This window comes from Xenopus tropicalis, chromosome 1, assembly GCF_000004195.4.
Source record: "Xenopus tropicalis strain Nigerian chromosome 1, UCB_Xtro_10.0, whole genome shotgun sequence".
Classification (NCBI taxonomy): Eukaryota; Metazoa; Chordata; class Amphibia; order Anura; family Pipidae; genus Xenopus; species Xenopus tropicalis.
The window spans coordinates 74,529,867-74,546,772 of record NC_030677.2 but is presented as its reverse complement, the minus strand read 5'-3'; the positions used below and the strand labels follow the sequence as shown (position 1 = coordinate 74,546,772).

The following is a 16,906-nucleotide window of genomic DNA, read 5'->3' as shown; positions in this document are numbered from 1 at the left end:
AACTCTAATAGTTAAATGATTGAGGAAAACAAAATTGCATAATGTGAAAAGAGGAGGGAAAAATGCCAAACTACAGTATTAAAAATGTATGATTATGCGCCTGATATACGTTGTACCAACTGGATTTGCCCAGAAACAGCCCAGTGTGTAATTACCCACAGGAGAGACTAGTGCTCTATTTGCTTTTACCAGGGGGTAATCTTAATCACTCTTAGCACTTCCCACATTCCAGAAAAAAGATAAGGCTGGAGAAGTCTGGTGTCAAAATGGACCCCCTACTGTGCATGTTAACGTTACTTTCCAGGCACCACCTGCTGTCTGAAAACAGAATAACAGCCTAAGAAGGCTTTTTTTCCCCTGACACAGCAGGGAGATGGCACGAGATAACACAACAGGATAGCCTGTGTTATCTTGTAACTAGTTAAGTTTTGGGAAAACCTGCGCTTCATCTGTATGGGACCTGTTATCCAGAACGCTCGGGACCTTGGGTTTTTCCGGATAAGGAATCTTTCAGTAATTTGGATTTCCAGATCTTAAGTCTACTAAAAAATCATCTACACATTAAATAAACCCAGTAGGATTGTTTTCCCACCAATAAAGATTAATCAAATCTTGGTTCGGATCAAGCACAAGGTACTGTTTTATTATTACAGAGAAAAGGGAAATATTTTTTAAAAATGTGAATTATTTCCTTAAAATGGAGTCTATGGGAGATAAACTTTCCGTAATTCAGAACTTTCTGGATAACAGGTTTCCAGATAATTGGTCCCATACCTGTACGCTGCATTAAATTAGCATTGCCTTCTTATATGTCAATTGGCAAGTTATTTCACTGATGCCAATAAGGGAGTCAATTTCTTACATTTTACAAATAGGGATCTGTTTCAAAACTGATAACTTTGGCCTACATTGGGACTGGGAAGCCTTGGCCTGCATTGCATTCCTAAATAGATAGTTACATAGTTACATAGGGTTGAAAAAAGACCAGAAATAGATAGCTATAATGGCTATTATAATTAAGATTTTTTTACTGGGTTGACTTTATAACTGCGAGTATGTGAAATATATTTTAGATATCCAAACTGCTTACCCCCATATGTAATAAAAGGCACAACGTTTGCCCAGGAGCAGTAACCCATAGCAACCAATAAGATGTTTGCTTTTAAACAGATGACCAGTAAATGCTGCCTACTGATTGGTTCCTACGGGGTACTGCTCTTGGGCAAACTTAGTGCCTTTTATTTCAGTACCCCCTTAGTGGGTGAAAATGATCATATTCTGAGATGAAACCACTTGATCAATCTGTTTTGCTATTATCCTAAATATTCTACCTTAAGAATGATCACAGGACAAGATTTTCTCATTCCCAGAAGTAGCCAGGTGCTTTCCCATTTTCTTCCTATTGGAAAGCAGCTTAGCAATACTTGAGAAGTATGTGGTTTACTGCTTTCTATATTCTGTTACATCTGAAGAATCATATGAAGCCTTGCTGGCATTGCTTTCTCTAGATGCTGTGCATATCATCAAATGTACTGGGGATTATCAAGTAATATATACTTTAAATCCATAAAAAATGACAGCACTAGTTTCAGCTGTCCAAAGGTATCAAGATCAGATAATAAACCAGTAAATTCAATCAATAGTTGAAGAATAGTATTTATATAATTTTATTTACATGCTCACACTTTTCTTGTAAAGTGTTATAAAACTGTTACCTTGCATAAAAGTATTTGCTCTACTAAAAAAAACATACTAAAATGTAATATAATGGGGAATCTCCTATTTAAATAACAAACTGTAAGGGCTGAAATACTCAAATAAAGTATATTTGTGTTTGATGGGGGGAAGGGGAGTTGACTGGAAGTAAAAAAAAATAAAAGATGATCATAGTGTAATAATGCCTATAAGCTGGGTTGTAAATTGACCATTGCTAAATAAAGGAAGGTAGGAAGCACAATGGTCTGCCATATGGTTCCATAATGCTTAATGAATAATAGGTATCCATTGTCCTTAATCATGGGAAGATGTTATAAAGAGGAATTATGAGGTTGGGAAGGTCTAAAGTAGGCAGTTTAGCAGAGTGTTTGGACTGAGATGCCAGGGGCCCACCAGAAAACCCTGCACCATAGGCCCAATTTCTAACTATTATTCCTCCACTCCTCCCTCAATCTTTCCTCTTCAACCTTTTTATTATCTAAGTCTCTGTTCTCTATCCTTCCATCTTTTTTTCCCATACAAAAAATAGGGAATGACCATGCATTTGGCCAAATAGTTAAAAGCAAGAAGGCCCACTGACACCTGGGCCCACAGGGAATTTTCCTGATATACTGGTGGGCCAGTCCAACACTGGTTTTGCAGAGCCTAAAGGGGCATGGACCATCAAAATGTTGTATAATGTTGAATACAAACCCGTGTTAGTTTCTAATATTTAGTAGTAGCTGCTTCTAGTTAAATCATGATAAAGAGCAAGGTCTACACATGACTTGTCACTAGTATATAAATATTAAATATGGTAACACCTTAAATGTGTCTGTGGCACTGCAAACAATGTTTCATTTTTACAAAGAAGGTACAAATATACATTATGCTATATGTGAGTCTGTGATCTTTCTTTATATATAAAGGGCTGCATTAAAAATAAATTGATAACAGAAAAATAATAGAACAGTAATGTTTGTGTTTTGTGACACTTAGGGGCACATTTACTAATCCACGTCCGAAAAGCATCCAAATGCGTTTTTTTCGTAATGATCGGTATTTTGCGATTGTTTCGTAAATTGTCGCGACTTTTTCGTAGCCATTCTGACCTTTTCGCAAATTTTCGCGACTTTTTCCTAGCGTTACGACTTGTGCGAATTGTCGCGACTTTTTCGTAGCCGTCGCGCCGAGTACGAAAGTTTTGGATTCATTTAAGCTTCCGGCCAGGTTGGAGCTGCAGAGTGCCATTGAGTCCTATGGGAGGCTTCCAAAATCATGCAAAGTCTGAAAGTTTTGGCCGCCATTTACGAGCGCTCAATACGAAAAAGTCGCGACAATATACAAGCAAATCGTAACGGCTACGAAAAAGTCGCGATTTTTCACGCAAGTCGTAACGGCTACGAAAAAGTCTCAACAATTTACGAAAAAGTGTAGGCAGCCATCTCAGTGCATTGTGCCTGAGTCTGAGCTTTCAGAAGGAGCCAGGGCTACACATTAGAACTGCTTTCAGATAACCTACTGTTTCTCCTACTCCCATGTAACTGGAGGAGTCCCAAGCCAGAACTAGATTTCTTACTATGAGTGCTATTCTCATATCTACTGGGAGCTGCTATCTCGCTCCCTTCCCATTGTTCTGCTGATCAGCTGCTGAGAAGGGGGTGATATCCCTCCAAATTGCAGCGCAGCAGTAAAGTGTGACTGAAGTATATCAGAGCAAAGGTCACATGGTTGCGGCACCCTGGGAAATGAAGAATATGGCTAGCCACATGTCAGATTTCAAAATTAAATATAAAAAATCTGTTTGCCTTTTTAAAAAATGGATTTCAAATCATGATTCTGCTGGGGAAGCTCTATTAACTGGTGTGCTTTGAAAAAAAAACACGTTTCCCATGACAGTATTCCTTTAATAACACACCCCCTTTAAAAACCTAAGGAACAAGATAATCTGCTGTTAAGGCACAATTGAAGCCATCATGACAGGGTAAAATTAAAGTGTAGTATCTTGTAAAGAGAAGGGAGTAGCTTCAGCCACTGTGGCTACAAATAAGGGAATTATCCCACTATCAGTGTAAAAAGTTTTAGGGGCATATTTATTAGAGTGATTAAGCCAACAGCACCAGTGATGTTGCCCATAGCAACCAATCAGATCTTTGCTTTTGTTTTCTAACTTGTAGGTGACCATTCAAATCTATTTGCTGATTGGTTGCTATGGGCAACATCATCGGTGCTGTTGGCTTAAACACTATAATAAATATGCCCCTTTGGGTAAAGGCAGACTGGGTGTATGGTCCTCTTTTCTTCTCCTGTATTTATAGACGGGAATCTGCTGTGTGCCGCTAGTGCAGCTACACACAGGAGCATATAGGAGCGGAGACAAATGGACTGTACATTGGGTGTGTCCTCACCCTGAAAGACAAGAGTGCATCACTTCTATACAACAAATGGAGTTATTTTTAGTACTGAAAGCATATTTAACAGGCCAGTGACCATGGCACTTCCGCATCTAGTCTAACTCCAAATTTTACCTCTCCTATTTGTTACCAACCCCATCTCTTTTGCTTTTTACTTCACTACCAACTTAACCTCTGCTCTTTGTCTTCCCTTTAAACCATTCTTATCTTCTCACTTTCCCCTCTAATATTTCTCTCCCCTGTTATACACCACCCTCTTCTTTTCTGCTCTTCTCTTACTCTTGCCTGCCTTCCATAACCTATCGCCTATCGTTTTAAGAAATATGGCATTTAATGCTGATGAGCATAGTGGTGCTGTGCTTTTTGGTATCAAATGCTGTCCTGCTACTACTAGTGATCCACACATGGATTTGACAGAAGGTTTAGAGTTGATCCTTTGCACTATATCAAATCCCCATGCAGCCAGTACAGACAGGAGAGACAGAGGAGAGATTATTACAAAAAAATGTCTCAGTGATTAGCAATGAAAAAATATACCACCAGTAATACACCAATGAACCACTAAGGTTATAATCATAGTATCATTTCTGCTGAGGACCCACATTCACTGGAGGCTAAAGAAATTATGCAGTAGGCAGGGGATTAGATTTCTCCCATCCAATACAGAAGGGCTGACATTTGCTAAATGCCCTGTATGAAAGATCTCTCAGTACTATATAAATTTAGCTTTTTTCCTGTAAAAGCACTGGACCCTTTTTAACTGATTTTGTTGGACCATGCCTGAGAAAATATTTCTACAGTATGGCATCCAAATAAGTGGGGATGTGTCATATAGTTGTGAGAATTAATTGGTTTGCTGAGCCTGCATGCAGCTGACTGGGGAATTTGCATCCACCCAATGCACAGAATTATGACATCATCCTTGGCAAAACCATCAAGATGTAAGAAATCCAATCTGCCAACTATGGGCGGAGGGAAAGTTTTAACCCAACAAATAAGTCAGCTGCTTGGTTGCTTTAACAGCAAAAATACTGAGAGCGAGAGAAGCAAACATTAAATTTACACGATCATATTACATTTATTGGTTTACATATAAGTCAATGCTATCAGCACCAGGGATATAGAGTCTGAGGTCACCGCATGTAGCTTAATGCTAGCACAGGGCCAAAAGATGAGGCTGCATAAAATCTTGGGGCTGTGCCTTTCTTTGAGTGAAGCCCTGGCCTCAAATGCCCTTCCCCAACAGTATTTACATGCCTCTGCGATTAGATCAGCTGAATAATAAATCTCAGTAAATGTCTTTATATTTTGCGGTGAATAAGTTATTCTTTTTTATTAACATCCCAGACATGCCAAGACTTTCAAATTGTGGCTAGATACTCCCTGAGTTGGTCTTCAGCTTCCCTTATAATTATCCTACTTCCCTGTATACCTGGCACTAAGCAAGTTATAATCCTCTTTTAGTCTGGTGCCATTTTTTTTCATAACTAAGCGAGCAAATTTGTAATACTGTATCTGTCAAATACCAAAATCCTGAGTGGTTAGAGCAGTGCTTTAGGAAGCCATTTCATTTTCGTTTGACACTGCTCAGTCCTTCCTGCCTTCTGTTCCAAATCAAGCACTGCTGTACCTACTGATTCAGGAGAACCCTGGAACTACCACCACCACCTTCCCTTTGTGCTCAATAAACAGGCGCATTGCATTTGTGTCTATAGAAATGGCACGCATGTCATTCACATGCTGCAAAACGGAAAGGACTCCAGATGGACTGTCATGCAATTGCGACTAATTTGCATCGAAATGTACATTAGGTGCAGCACAATTGCGGCTGGTACATGGTCCCATTCTGACTGTAATAATGCTGAAATTCTGGGGCTGCATTGTGGAGATGAACATGGCAACTGTGCTCAAAATTACACTTCCACCTCCACAAGTACTCACTGCACTTGTGGATGCAAATGAATCCTAGAATGTTAATTGGATCACAATGCCTTTAAGCTAGTATACAGTTAAATATATAAAAACCATCTAAGAAACACAGATCCTTGAGATCTATTTTGGAGTGCAAACAACTGCACGTTTGGACATTCTCCCATGGGGCAGTCGGTGCAAAGAATGAAAAACATGGCAGCTTGTGCCTGTTTTTTGCAATTTACACTCTGCCCCATGCATAATAAATGACACCTCTAGTGATTTAGAAAGCAGAATACAGGTATATTATTTATAAATTCTTTACCATTTAGATTCAGAATTCCCAGATCCCTTATACTTCCCATTTGATAAAATATTTTGTCAGTAGTGTCTAAGATGTCATTAAGAAGTGTTTGAAATAAATTTTGAATATTGATATTGATAAAGTACAATTATATTTAGATCAGCAATCTAATTCTGTACTTACTTTAAGATGGCTACTATCACTTTGTTAACATCACTGGCCTCATTGATTAAAATATATACAGTACTTGCCATGCACCATATTAATAGAATCTAGGGGGGCACTGGCAACCCTCCCAGTAGTGTTAGTTTTCTTTCTGTCAAGGAACATTTTGGGTGGCTTAGCAAACTCAAAAGGAAAAGGAGACCAACTGATGTATTATTCATATATATCAGTGATCCCCAACAGTGATTCCACTTGGCTGTTGCTCCCAGTGACCTCAAACTAGGTGCTAATTTTTAAATTTCACGCTTGGAGGCAAGTTTTCGTTGCATTAAACCCAGTGTAAAGCCAAACAGAGCCTTCTATAGGCTACCGGTCCACATAGGGGCTACAATTATAGCTCTTATTTGCACCCCAGGAACCTTTTCTGTGCTTGTGTTGCTCCCCAACACTTCCATTTGAATGTGGCTCACAGGAATAAAAGGTTGGGGATCCCCGATATATATAATTATAAAGTTCTTCAATAAAAAGCCACCTACTGGTAGTCTTACCAAACAAAAGTGTCACCCTCCTTCCCTGTATGTGCAATAGTTCTAAAGGGTGCCAGCATAGACTATTTTAAATTAAAAATCAGTACAGTTTTGTCCATGTCCCTGATATGCAACCTCACCACATTCAGTCCCATAACTGCACTTTCCTGTAAGATTTGAGCCTGATAAAACAGGACTGGTGGGAGGTGTGAGTTAGTATCATGTTTAGTGTTTTCTATTATTTATTTGTTTATTAATTATTATTCATTTAGATTTATGCCTTCAATATATGCCTGTGTATATGGTATGCATTATTGTTAAATGTTTGCTGTCTGTACTCGTGTGTTGACCTGTTAAATAAATATTACACAAAATTAAAAAAGAGTCAAAAGTAAACTTCTACCTGCCGACATTCCTATGCGATCCAGCTACAGGTACTGTTGTGAACTACTATTGCAAGAGGAGCACTTTGCGAGGATTTGATGTTCATATTCTCCCTATCCTGTAGCCTCAGCATGTGATAAAAAACAATTAGGAGGACCATATTTACTCTTCTATTTGGACAGCTGTTGTATACAATGTTGAATGGCAGTACAAGAACATTTAATCGCTGGTTGAACTTTGTTTTTGCAAGAAGCACTATAAATATAGGAAACCTATTACAATTATTGTTTCTCTACTTATCAGCCACCTTATGACCGACAGATGGCCCAAGGCAAGAAACTACTGCCAATAAGTAAATTATAAAGTTGCTGTGTGGCGACTTTGGATTGGATTAGAGGAACGGAACTTTCATTTGAAGCAGCGTAGGTGGTTTGTTCACAGTGAGGGCAGTGAGGTTGGGGAATGCCCTTCCTAGAGATGTGGTAATGGCAGATTCTGCCTGGATGAGTTCTTGAACAAACATAGTATCCAAGGCTATTGTGATACTAATATGTACAGTTAGTATTGATGTTGGTATATATAGTTTGTACACATTATGTGAGTGTATAGATAGGTTTATGTGTGCTGGGTTTACTTGGAGGGGTTGAACTTGATGGACTTTTTTCAATCCAGTGCAACTATGTAACTATGTTATGTGTTTAGGCTGGGTCACTGTGTGCATCTGTTTTTACCTATGATAACTTTAAAAATCGACATTCGTTCAGGAAACCCACTGATATATCATCCTGGAGAGACATCTGCTTAGGAATCCAGTTCAAAACTCATTTGCATTTAAGGAAAAATTACCATATAAATCAATGTCCTCAGTGATTAGAATGTCGAGTACCTTACCATATACATTAACTGAATATATACAGAACCTCACCTGTTTACTGCCTCCCTGTATCATCTTCTATTTATTTTCACATTAGCATTTTTTTGCTTTCGTCTGTGTAAACTGTTCCGATCCACTGGATATGTTCCCAGTGGTCATGTCCTGGCTGATCACTTGATGCTCCACGTGTCTGCACTAGTTATGAACCCAATGGTGTTGTCAGATTTGATAGATCACTTTTCAAGTTAAGCCAAACACTATAACTTCCGTGGAGGTTTTTAAGGGTATATTTGCCAGCTGGGAATCGTCTTGGGCCAATCTTTATTACAGCAAAACTCCCACAGTTATCTGAGGCTTTACACAATAAATTTGTCTTTAACCACTGACATTGTTACACACACTGAAGGACTTTACTGTGTGCGCTTCAATTTGCAAAGGTGAAGTAATGTACTTTTATTATGGTCTCAAAGCCTTACGTTTGTGACCATAATAAATACACAATTTCATTACTTCATAAAAAAAAAAATGTTTATTTATGGTGTTTATATAGTTTACGCAGATTATACATCGTTTAGTCACTGCCCCAGAGGAGCTTACAGTCGGAGGTCCCTATTACATTCTGCACACATGCTAGAAGCAAATTACTTTGCCTGTATGTTTTTGGATCATCATAATCAAACCTGTTTACACTATTTGTTATAGAATATATTAGAAAATAGCAGATTTATTTTATAACTCCATCAGCACATCTGCCTACATTCTATACTGATACCCTCTTGTTCTTATCCATTACAATATTGAAAGCAAATGTACCATTTGGCTTCATGATTTCTGTTTATTTTTTTAGCTGGCTTTTAAAAAGTATTGTTTTGTTTAGTATGAAAATGGTCTGTATGTGTAAGTATTAATTTCTCCTTCAATTTAACTTCTAGTATGTTTAAGAATCGCCAATTCTTAGCAACTTTTCAATTGGTCCCCCTTTTTTTATTTCTTTAGTTTGCCTTCTTCTTCTGACTCTGCTAGGGTTGGACCCTAGTAACCTGATAGCTGTTGAAATTCCAAACTAGGGGGCTGCTGAACAAAAATTAAATAATTAAAAAACTACACAAAACAAAAAGTGAAGACTAGTTGCAACGTGACTCAGAATATCTCTACATCATACTAAAAGTTATTAAGCTTATAGAGCAGCATGTTATCAAACTAAATTAGTCTACCAATGACAGATCACATCTAATGCACCTGTAATGCATAAAACAAATGTGTTAAAGCAAGAAAAGCAGTAAATAGGAAAAATAATATAAATACCGTTTTTAATATAGAAATTGGATTTTTTTTAAATAGGTTTCTTAATTTTACTCAAAGAAAAAGGAGAAGTGAAACTGGGTGGTGCATAACCAATGCCATTTAACTGTGTTTCCTGATGGAGAACAGAAAATCAGTTGCCCAATCAAACAGACCATGCAGACAAAAGGAGTGTCTCTGTCAGAGTGAAATGCTGATTTTAAATAGTATTAAGTAGCAGACGTGGGACACTTCCTTTATACTACAATTCTAGACAGAGGTTGGCAGAAAAGCAAATCAAATCAAATCAAATTTATTTTGTTTCTTAACTATTAAAGGAGAAGGAAAGGCATTTTGGCATTTTACTGCCAATAGATTTGCCACATTAGTGCCGCCTAGAACACTATATTTATTCTGCAGAAACCATTAACATACCGAGTAAACAGCTTTAGAAGCTTCCTCCGTTTAGTTGCTACCACGGGCAACTAAACTCCCTGAAAAGACTTTCCATAATAAAAAGGGTATCAGTTTTCTGAAGTTGCGTGGTCTAGTTGTGCTAAGCACCACTGTGCCCATCCTGCCTCTTCTACTGAATAGTACACCTAATTGGAGCTACCACTATCAATAATTTCTTGGTTCTCAGAGAAGGTCAATAAGTGCAGAAAACTTATGGCAATAGGATCACATGCTAATTGTTTTTTTAATGGCAACAGTGTGACACAATCTCCATCTAATTTGCAAACATGTGCATGCACAATTTTTTATTTTAGCACATCCCCTTACAACTCCTTGTTCACCTGTGATTACATAGCTTTGAGACGGGGTAGGATGACTTTTTAGCAAGTGAGGGAATACAGGGTTATGGGAGATAGCTCTTAGTACAAGTTGATCCAGGGACTGGTCCGATTGCCATCTTGGAGTCAGGAAGGAATTTTTTCCCGTCTGCAGCAAATTAGAGAGGCTTCATATGGGGTTTTTGCCTTCCTCTGGATCAACTAGCAGTTAGGCAGGTTATATATAGGCATTATGGTTGAACGTGATGGACATACATCTTTTTTCAACCTAACTTACTATGTTACTATGTTACACTGGAATTCTGGGAGCAAATGCTGCAGTTTGGGTACAAAATATGACAAATATCTGAAAAGTGCACTATGTATTGTGTTCTGCATTTGTAAATTAGCTTTTAGTCTCTGTTGATGTTCACAGGTTAGACATAAAGGAAATCCGTCTATCAGATACTTTTCTGTTAATGTTCAGGTCAGGAAATACAGTAAATATTCATTCCATTTCTAGAGGAGCAATTAGGTTTTCTCCACAACTCTTAACCAAAATTAGTTTTCAGGTTAATCCCCCCCACCACCATTTCACCAGTTCCTCCCCAGAGGGGTCATTTTATGAACCACTGGCTTAAAGAAATGCCACGAGGATCTTTATGCCACCCAGGCAATATCAACCACTAAGATGTGCAGAAACTGCTGGAAAATATCTTTGTATTGACATGCAGACCCTGCCACTGTACCCACAGATGCAGGCAAGTGTTTTTTCTTCTGCCAAACTGTAAAATGTCAAAATGCTTAGAATCGCCGTATGTGCCATTGCCTTACACGTGCAAAGTAAAGGCTCTTCAAGAGGTCATTAACAGATCAGTAAAGCAGTTTACATAAAATTATTCTAGTCAGTGATAGAAAAGCAAAAGAGGCCAGGGAAGGATGGAGCCAACCAGTAGGTGCAAAGACATCAGATAAAAAGAGTTGATGGAGTAATCTGGAACATGACATGGGGCGATGGGCAACATGCAAAAGGGTTAAAAAATTTGGCCGAAATGATAATCATGAGATAGCAGTAAGTCTGGCCCAAGAAAATGTTTGAAAGCTTTTTAGCATGAAAGATGCATAGTGATTTTATTATACGGTAAAGTAATGTTTCGTGGGACTTCTTTGTGTCTGCACAAGGAGTAATATGAATGATCTATATTTACAAGCTATTATGAGCTTCACCTTCCATTTGAGTTCAGGGAATTCTGTCAGAATAAAAACCAATACTCTGACACATTAACACTAAACGCTGAGAGCCAATCAGGAAGCTAGCTATACATAGACATCCTCTCTGGTGGCATAGACTTACCTGAGAAGACCATCTGCGATTAATCCAAAACATGATCTTTGAAAGTTCACTAGTTGGCAGTTGTTTCATTACCGGGCACAGTGAGAAGGAAGTACTGTAAGGTAATAACTACTGTATTTGCTTAGCTTTCCATGTATCCTCATATCATTCTAAGAACAGACAAGAAATAGGAAAGATTAATGCAGGTCATTTCACTGCTAAGGTTATAGATATTCTTCCAGGGTTATGCAGGGTGGTGCTTAAAAATGCACATATTGCCTGGCTGGTTATTTAATTTGGCACAATATTCCAATTTCTATAATTTTTTTTGCTGTTGTTTTATAGCCAGCATAAAACTTAGGAAGGAACATTCAACAGAAAGAAGCACAGTGATGCCTCCATGGGATAGTGCTATTGTAATACTGTGGAACTCTGTAAGTTATCAGCTTGTTAAATTCTAGATATACAGTATACTGTTAATGAAAAATTAAAAACCAAGCAACAAAGGGCTAGATTAATGTTGATTAAGACAGCCTGCTAAATGCTGATGCTTCAGTCACGTCCATATCCAATACTTGTGCAGCTTCCATGTAACTGGAAGCATATTGGAAGATAATGCCAGGCATTGTTCCAGGAGGTATTTTTGAAAATATATAGTCATCAATTACCCTTTGGTAACTGAACACACAGAGACGCTCTACACTCTGGCAGGAGGCACCCTAGCTTGCATATCATTCAGATGGACAAGCTAAGGAGGGCCAGGTGAAGCAAGGAGCTGGGGAGCCCAGTACTTACCACCTAACACCTAGCAGGCATTAAGTGCAAGGCTCCTTTGCAAGTGACAGTATTGTTCTCTACTCCTAATATCTAATCTGGTAGAAGTTTTTAAAAGCAGCCAATACCCCACAATGGTAGACTGCTGAACTATGTACAGTTTGTGCACCTTTTAGTTCCCGTGTGCTTGTTCCTTTGCTGTTCCTAATGCATCAACTCATGTGCCATAAACATAAGAAAATATAATTTTGAGCTCACAATTTCACCACATATACATTTAAACATACACTATTTAGTCAAAAGTATGTGTACACCACCCCCATTATTGGAAGGTACCTTATAGTACTTGGCTTTTTAGCTATTACTATGACAGACTCCATTACTATCACAGTCTACAATGAAAGAAAAAAATCTTTATTACAAAAATATAGGTACAAAAAGCCTTATTTAATTCATGCCCCGAATCATAAACTGACAACAATTAGTGCTAATGAGACAATTGCAAAAAAGAGGGCAGGGCCTCTTTAAGATACAAACAAGCCCAGGGCAAAATCTTTTGCCTAAAGAATATGTGATAAAATAACCCACAGTCATGTGACATTCATTATAGTAAGGCAGGCAATAAAGAAATGGTCTGCGCAAACTGAAGTAGTCATGATACAGATGTGTGCCACCTTGGACCAACATCCTGGGAGAATGTAGACACAAAATGGTGATGCTAAAAGTAAAAAGGCAAAGATCTCTGCCAGTTGATTAAAATGAGGGGTCTGTCATCTCTGCAATATGCTTCTGCCAAAAGTTATCCCAGATTAAATGTGTGCCACTGGGCCCCCAATCCTGATGGTCCATGGGCAAATGCCCCTTTTTCAAATTTATTAAAAATACTCTGCAAGAGGGAGGGAAAAAAAAAACATTATTTTAAAAAAACCAAAGTACAGAAACACAAAAACTACATTATTTATAGTAACAACATGATCATGAACATTGTGCTTTTGTTTTTATTTAATAGATAGGTATTTTCCCCTTTCTTAATAACTGTTTGTGGGTTCTGTGAGTGCCTACCATATGTTCTGTAAGCTGTTGGTCTGGACCCCATGTTTCAACTTAAAGCTTTAACAGTAAGATATACAGTATATTTCATATAATAGGTGGCAGGGGTTCCAAAGGGCAGGGGCAGGCTGGTAGTATTGCTGCAGCCAAAAACTAGTGCCAGAAATTCCACCCAAATCATAAATTATAGATTTAAATATAGACAGAGGCAGATACTTTTTGTGCTCTCTATGTAAGCATCAATGGTGTGGGGATGTTATTTTCAATGCATTATGTTGGTAATTTGAGAACATTTTTAGTATTTTCAAAATTCTGTAATATCTCCCCTTCCTTTTGTAAATAAATTCAAGCAATTAAATTATATCTAATCACAAGAATAGAAGGGTCCATCCCTGTTATTTGGTCCTGTGGTCTCCATTTCATTTTCTTCTTACAGTATTAAAACCATATAAACCCCTGGAAACTGGTAAACTATGCTGCAGCAATAAAAACATAGTATGCTTAGAAATAGTTTTATATTATATATTACTAATAATATTATATATTACTATATAATAGCAGAGTAACCTTTTTGTTATGTAAGTATCCACGAGCCTCTCATCACACCTTCCTGCCTCTTTCATCATATAGTGGGGGACCAAGTAAGCATTTAGGTACTTTGTAGCCCAAGGTCTGAAAAAAATAAAGCGTAGAACAAGAGGGAAAAAACATTAAGCCAGAAAAGTCTTGCATTCACAAAATCTTTTGCTTCCCTCACAAGGAAGCACAGACGTTTCCTACGTCTCCCCCTAGTGGCTGAATGGCTAAAATGTAGATTGTGTTTTACTCAAAAGTTCTGATTTAGATTTTTAACACCAGCAAACAATAGTTGTTTTTACTTAAAGTTTAGTTTGTTTTAGAGTCATTTTATGGGAGTATAGCTTTCTTTTAATCCCAGACATGTTACCATTATTTTGCTGCGCAAGTGATAACAAATAGAAATCTTGAAAAAGTTACTGTGTGCTTTTACTAATGTTGCTAAGGGGCCACTTGTATATGAATTTGTGCATGTATAAGCACAAAATGTTAATGCTTTTTAGGTCCTAGGTCTTCAAACAGATTGGCAAAAAACAAACTTCTTTAAATACCAGGCCTGTGCCCAAGAAATATCTGATCATGTAGAATGTTGGACAAATAAATCACTTTAAATGCTAAACATGAAGTGATGACAGTTTTATTTGAAAAGTGAATGTTTCACCTTCAGCTGTTTCATATTTGATTTCTGAAAGATAAGAATCAAATTCAGTAGCTTATTCTTGGTATTGGGGTATTGATAAATCCATATTTGACACAATTTTTAACTTTTTTTTTAATCTGAATTGAATGCAGTGGCTTGCTGTCATACAATTATGGAAGCAATGTACTAGTGGGTTTCATTCAACATCTGAAATTATATAGGCAGGTTAATTCAAGCTAAAAAGTTGCACAAGTTAACGAAAAAAAAAATGCAGAAAAACGCACAGTACGAAAACTACAAAAATACGATTTTTTTGTATTTGGAAACAATTGTACTTTGATAAATGTGCCCCTAAAAGTAGCAAGTATGAAAAATTAACCATTAAAAAAAATCTCTCATTTAAGAAAGATAAGAAAAGAAGTGCCACTTGTACAGTAGCTTGTGAATATTTACCATCCTCTATTAAAAGATAGCAAATCACACTTTAAAAATGCATATAAGTAGAGTATATGTAAATTAGATTTTTAGAGTTACAAAATAACATCAGTCCTTGAGTGTAACTGAGTATTAATACATGTGTGGGTACGTGAAATGAACTGGCAATCTGCAGAATCTGGCAAATGCCAGAGGGGCTGCTATATGATGCCATAGACAGTTGCTATTTTTTAAGCCTGTAGGGAGCTACTAGGGCATCTCAGTACTTGAAATTCTAGGGCCTGTTTTGAAGCTCAGTCAGGACCTTAATAGGTGAGTGTGTGCTTGATTGTATGTCAAGGAGAATTTAAAGAGGTAATAAACACGTTAAATAAAAGCGAACCCAATAAAGAACCCCGAGGGACCCCAGTAAGAACCTTACTCCAAGAAGAGAATGCATTAACAACCACCCTCTGTACTCAATCCTGTAGCCATGTTTCCTATCCATGTGCAAATGACTTTACTAAGACCAACTGCTGTTTATGGGGCACTGTATTAAATGCTTTGGCAAACTCCAATTAGATAATGAAAGGGAAGTTCTTACCCGCACACCCTGGCACTCCAGTGAAGAGAAGCTTGGTGCACAAATGCTGGAGGGATTGGCACCTTCCTGGGCAATTATAGACAGGAATAAGCCAGTGCTTTTTCTGGTCTAAAATCCAAATAGATCACATATACTTCAAGCCCACTATCCAGCTTCTTACTCACCTCATCATAAAAAGCAATCAAATTTGTCTGACATGTCCTGTCCTTCATAAAACCAAATGCAGCTTATGCCCCCCTGACATAACTTTTAAATGCCTTCTGTCTTTTCCCTTCTTTACTTCCAAATTAAGCCACTTAGGGTGGTTCTTAATGCAATTACATTAACTTCTTAAGGAAATACACGGAGAACAGTAACAATTTAATATAATTTTAATTGACAACCATTTCTGACATTTATTTTTTTCAGCAGAAAACTTAATGCCCCAATCAATGCTCTGAAGGACAGCCCATACAGGAGAAGGAAAGGTACAACCAGTGATTGTAATCACTTACCTGATACCCCTGGCCAGTGCTCCTCTTAGCAGAAAACTGCACCAGCCCGGGTACCCCAGTATTCCTCTTCCTTCCATCTTCTTTCTTCGCAATCCCAGAGCTGACACATGCACAGTACAGTGAAAAAGCCGGCTTTTTTGTTAAACTTTGGCTCCTCACTCTACTGCTCATGCACAAGAAAGGATAAGGAAGAGGATCACTCAGTTGCAGGAACCCCGGGCTGGTGCAGTTTTCTACTAACAGGAGCACTGGAGGGGGGAACCAGGTAAATGATTACAATCACTGGGGGGGGGGGGTGCCTAACATTTTGGCACCTTTCCTTCTCCTTTATGAGCTAAAATTTGCTTTTCTAAAATTCTGGGTCTTCAATGCAGCAGTGTATATTTGTTTTTTACACCAAACATTAAATGAGATAACATTATGGTCACACAGGTGTTCAACCACTTGCACATTTGCTATATGTTCTAGGTTCCAGTTCACCATGGTTTCTGGTTGGCTTCTCAACAACCCGTGACAGAAAATTGTCATGCAACAAGTTTCTAAACTGTCCTGGCAATCCCTCACAATGTTCAGTCAATTTCTTGGTAATTAAAATCAAATCAGGGATGTGGAGTCAGTAGATAAATTCTCCGACTCCGACTCCTCAGTTTCTGATACTTCCGACTCCGACTCCACGACTCCGACTCCTCTGTT

At 38.0% G+C, this 16,906-nt stretch overlaps 1 protein-coding gene across 1 annotated transcript in view; it reads right to left on the bottom strand.

The window, feature by feature from the left end:
• The window catches only part of dapp1 (dual adaptor of phosphotyrosine and 3-phosphoinositides), a 66,886-nt gene extending 52,737 nt beyond the window's left edge, over positions 1-14,149 (bottom strand). Inside the window, exons 1-2 of the mRNA XM_031899565.1 lie at positions 14,053-14,149; positions 11,683-11,831 (exon numbers count right to left, since the gene is read on the bottom strand). Coding sequence (XP_031755425.1) covers positions 11,683-11,751 — 69 coding nt within the window. The 5' untranslated portion in view covers positions 11,752-11,831; positions 14,053-14,149. The remainder of the gene's footprint in view (positions 1-11,682; positions 11,832-14,052) is intronic.
• Positions 14,150-16,906: the final 2,757 nt, after the last annotated feature.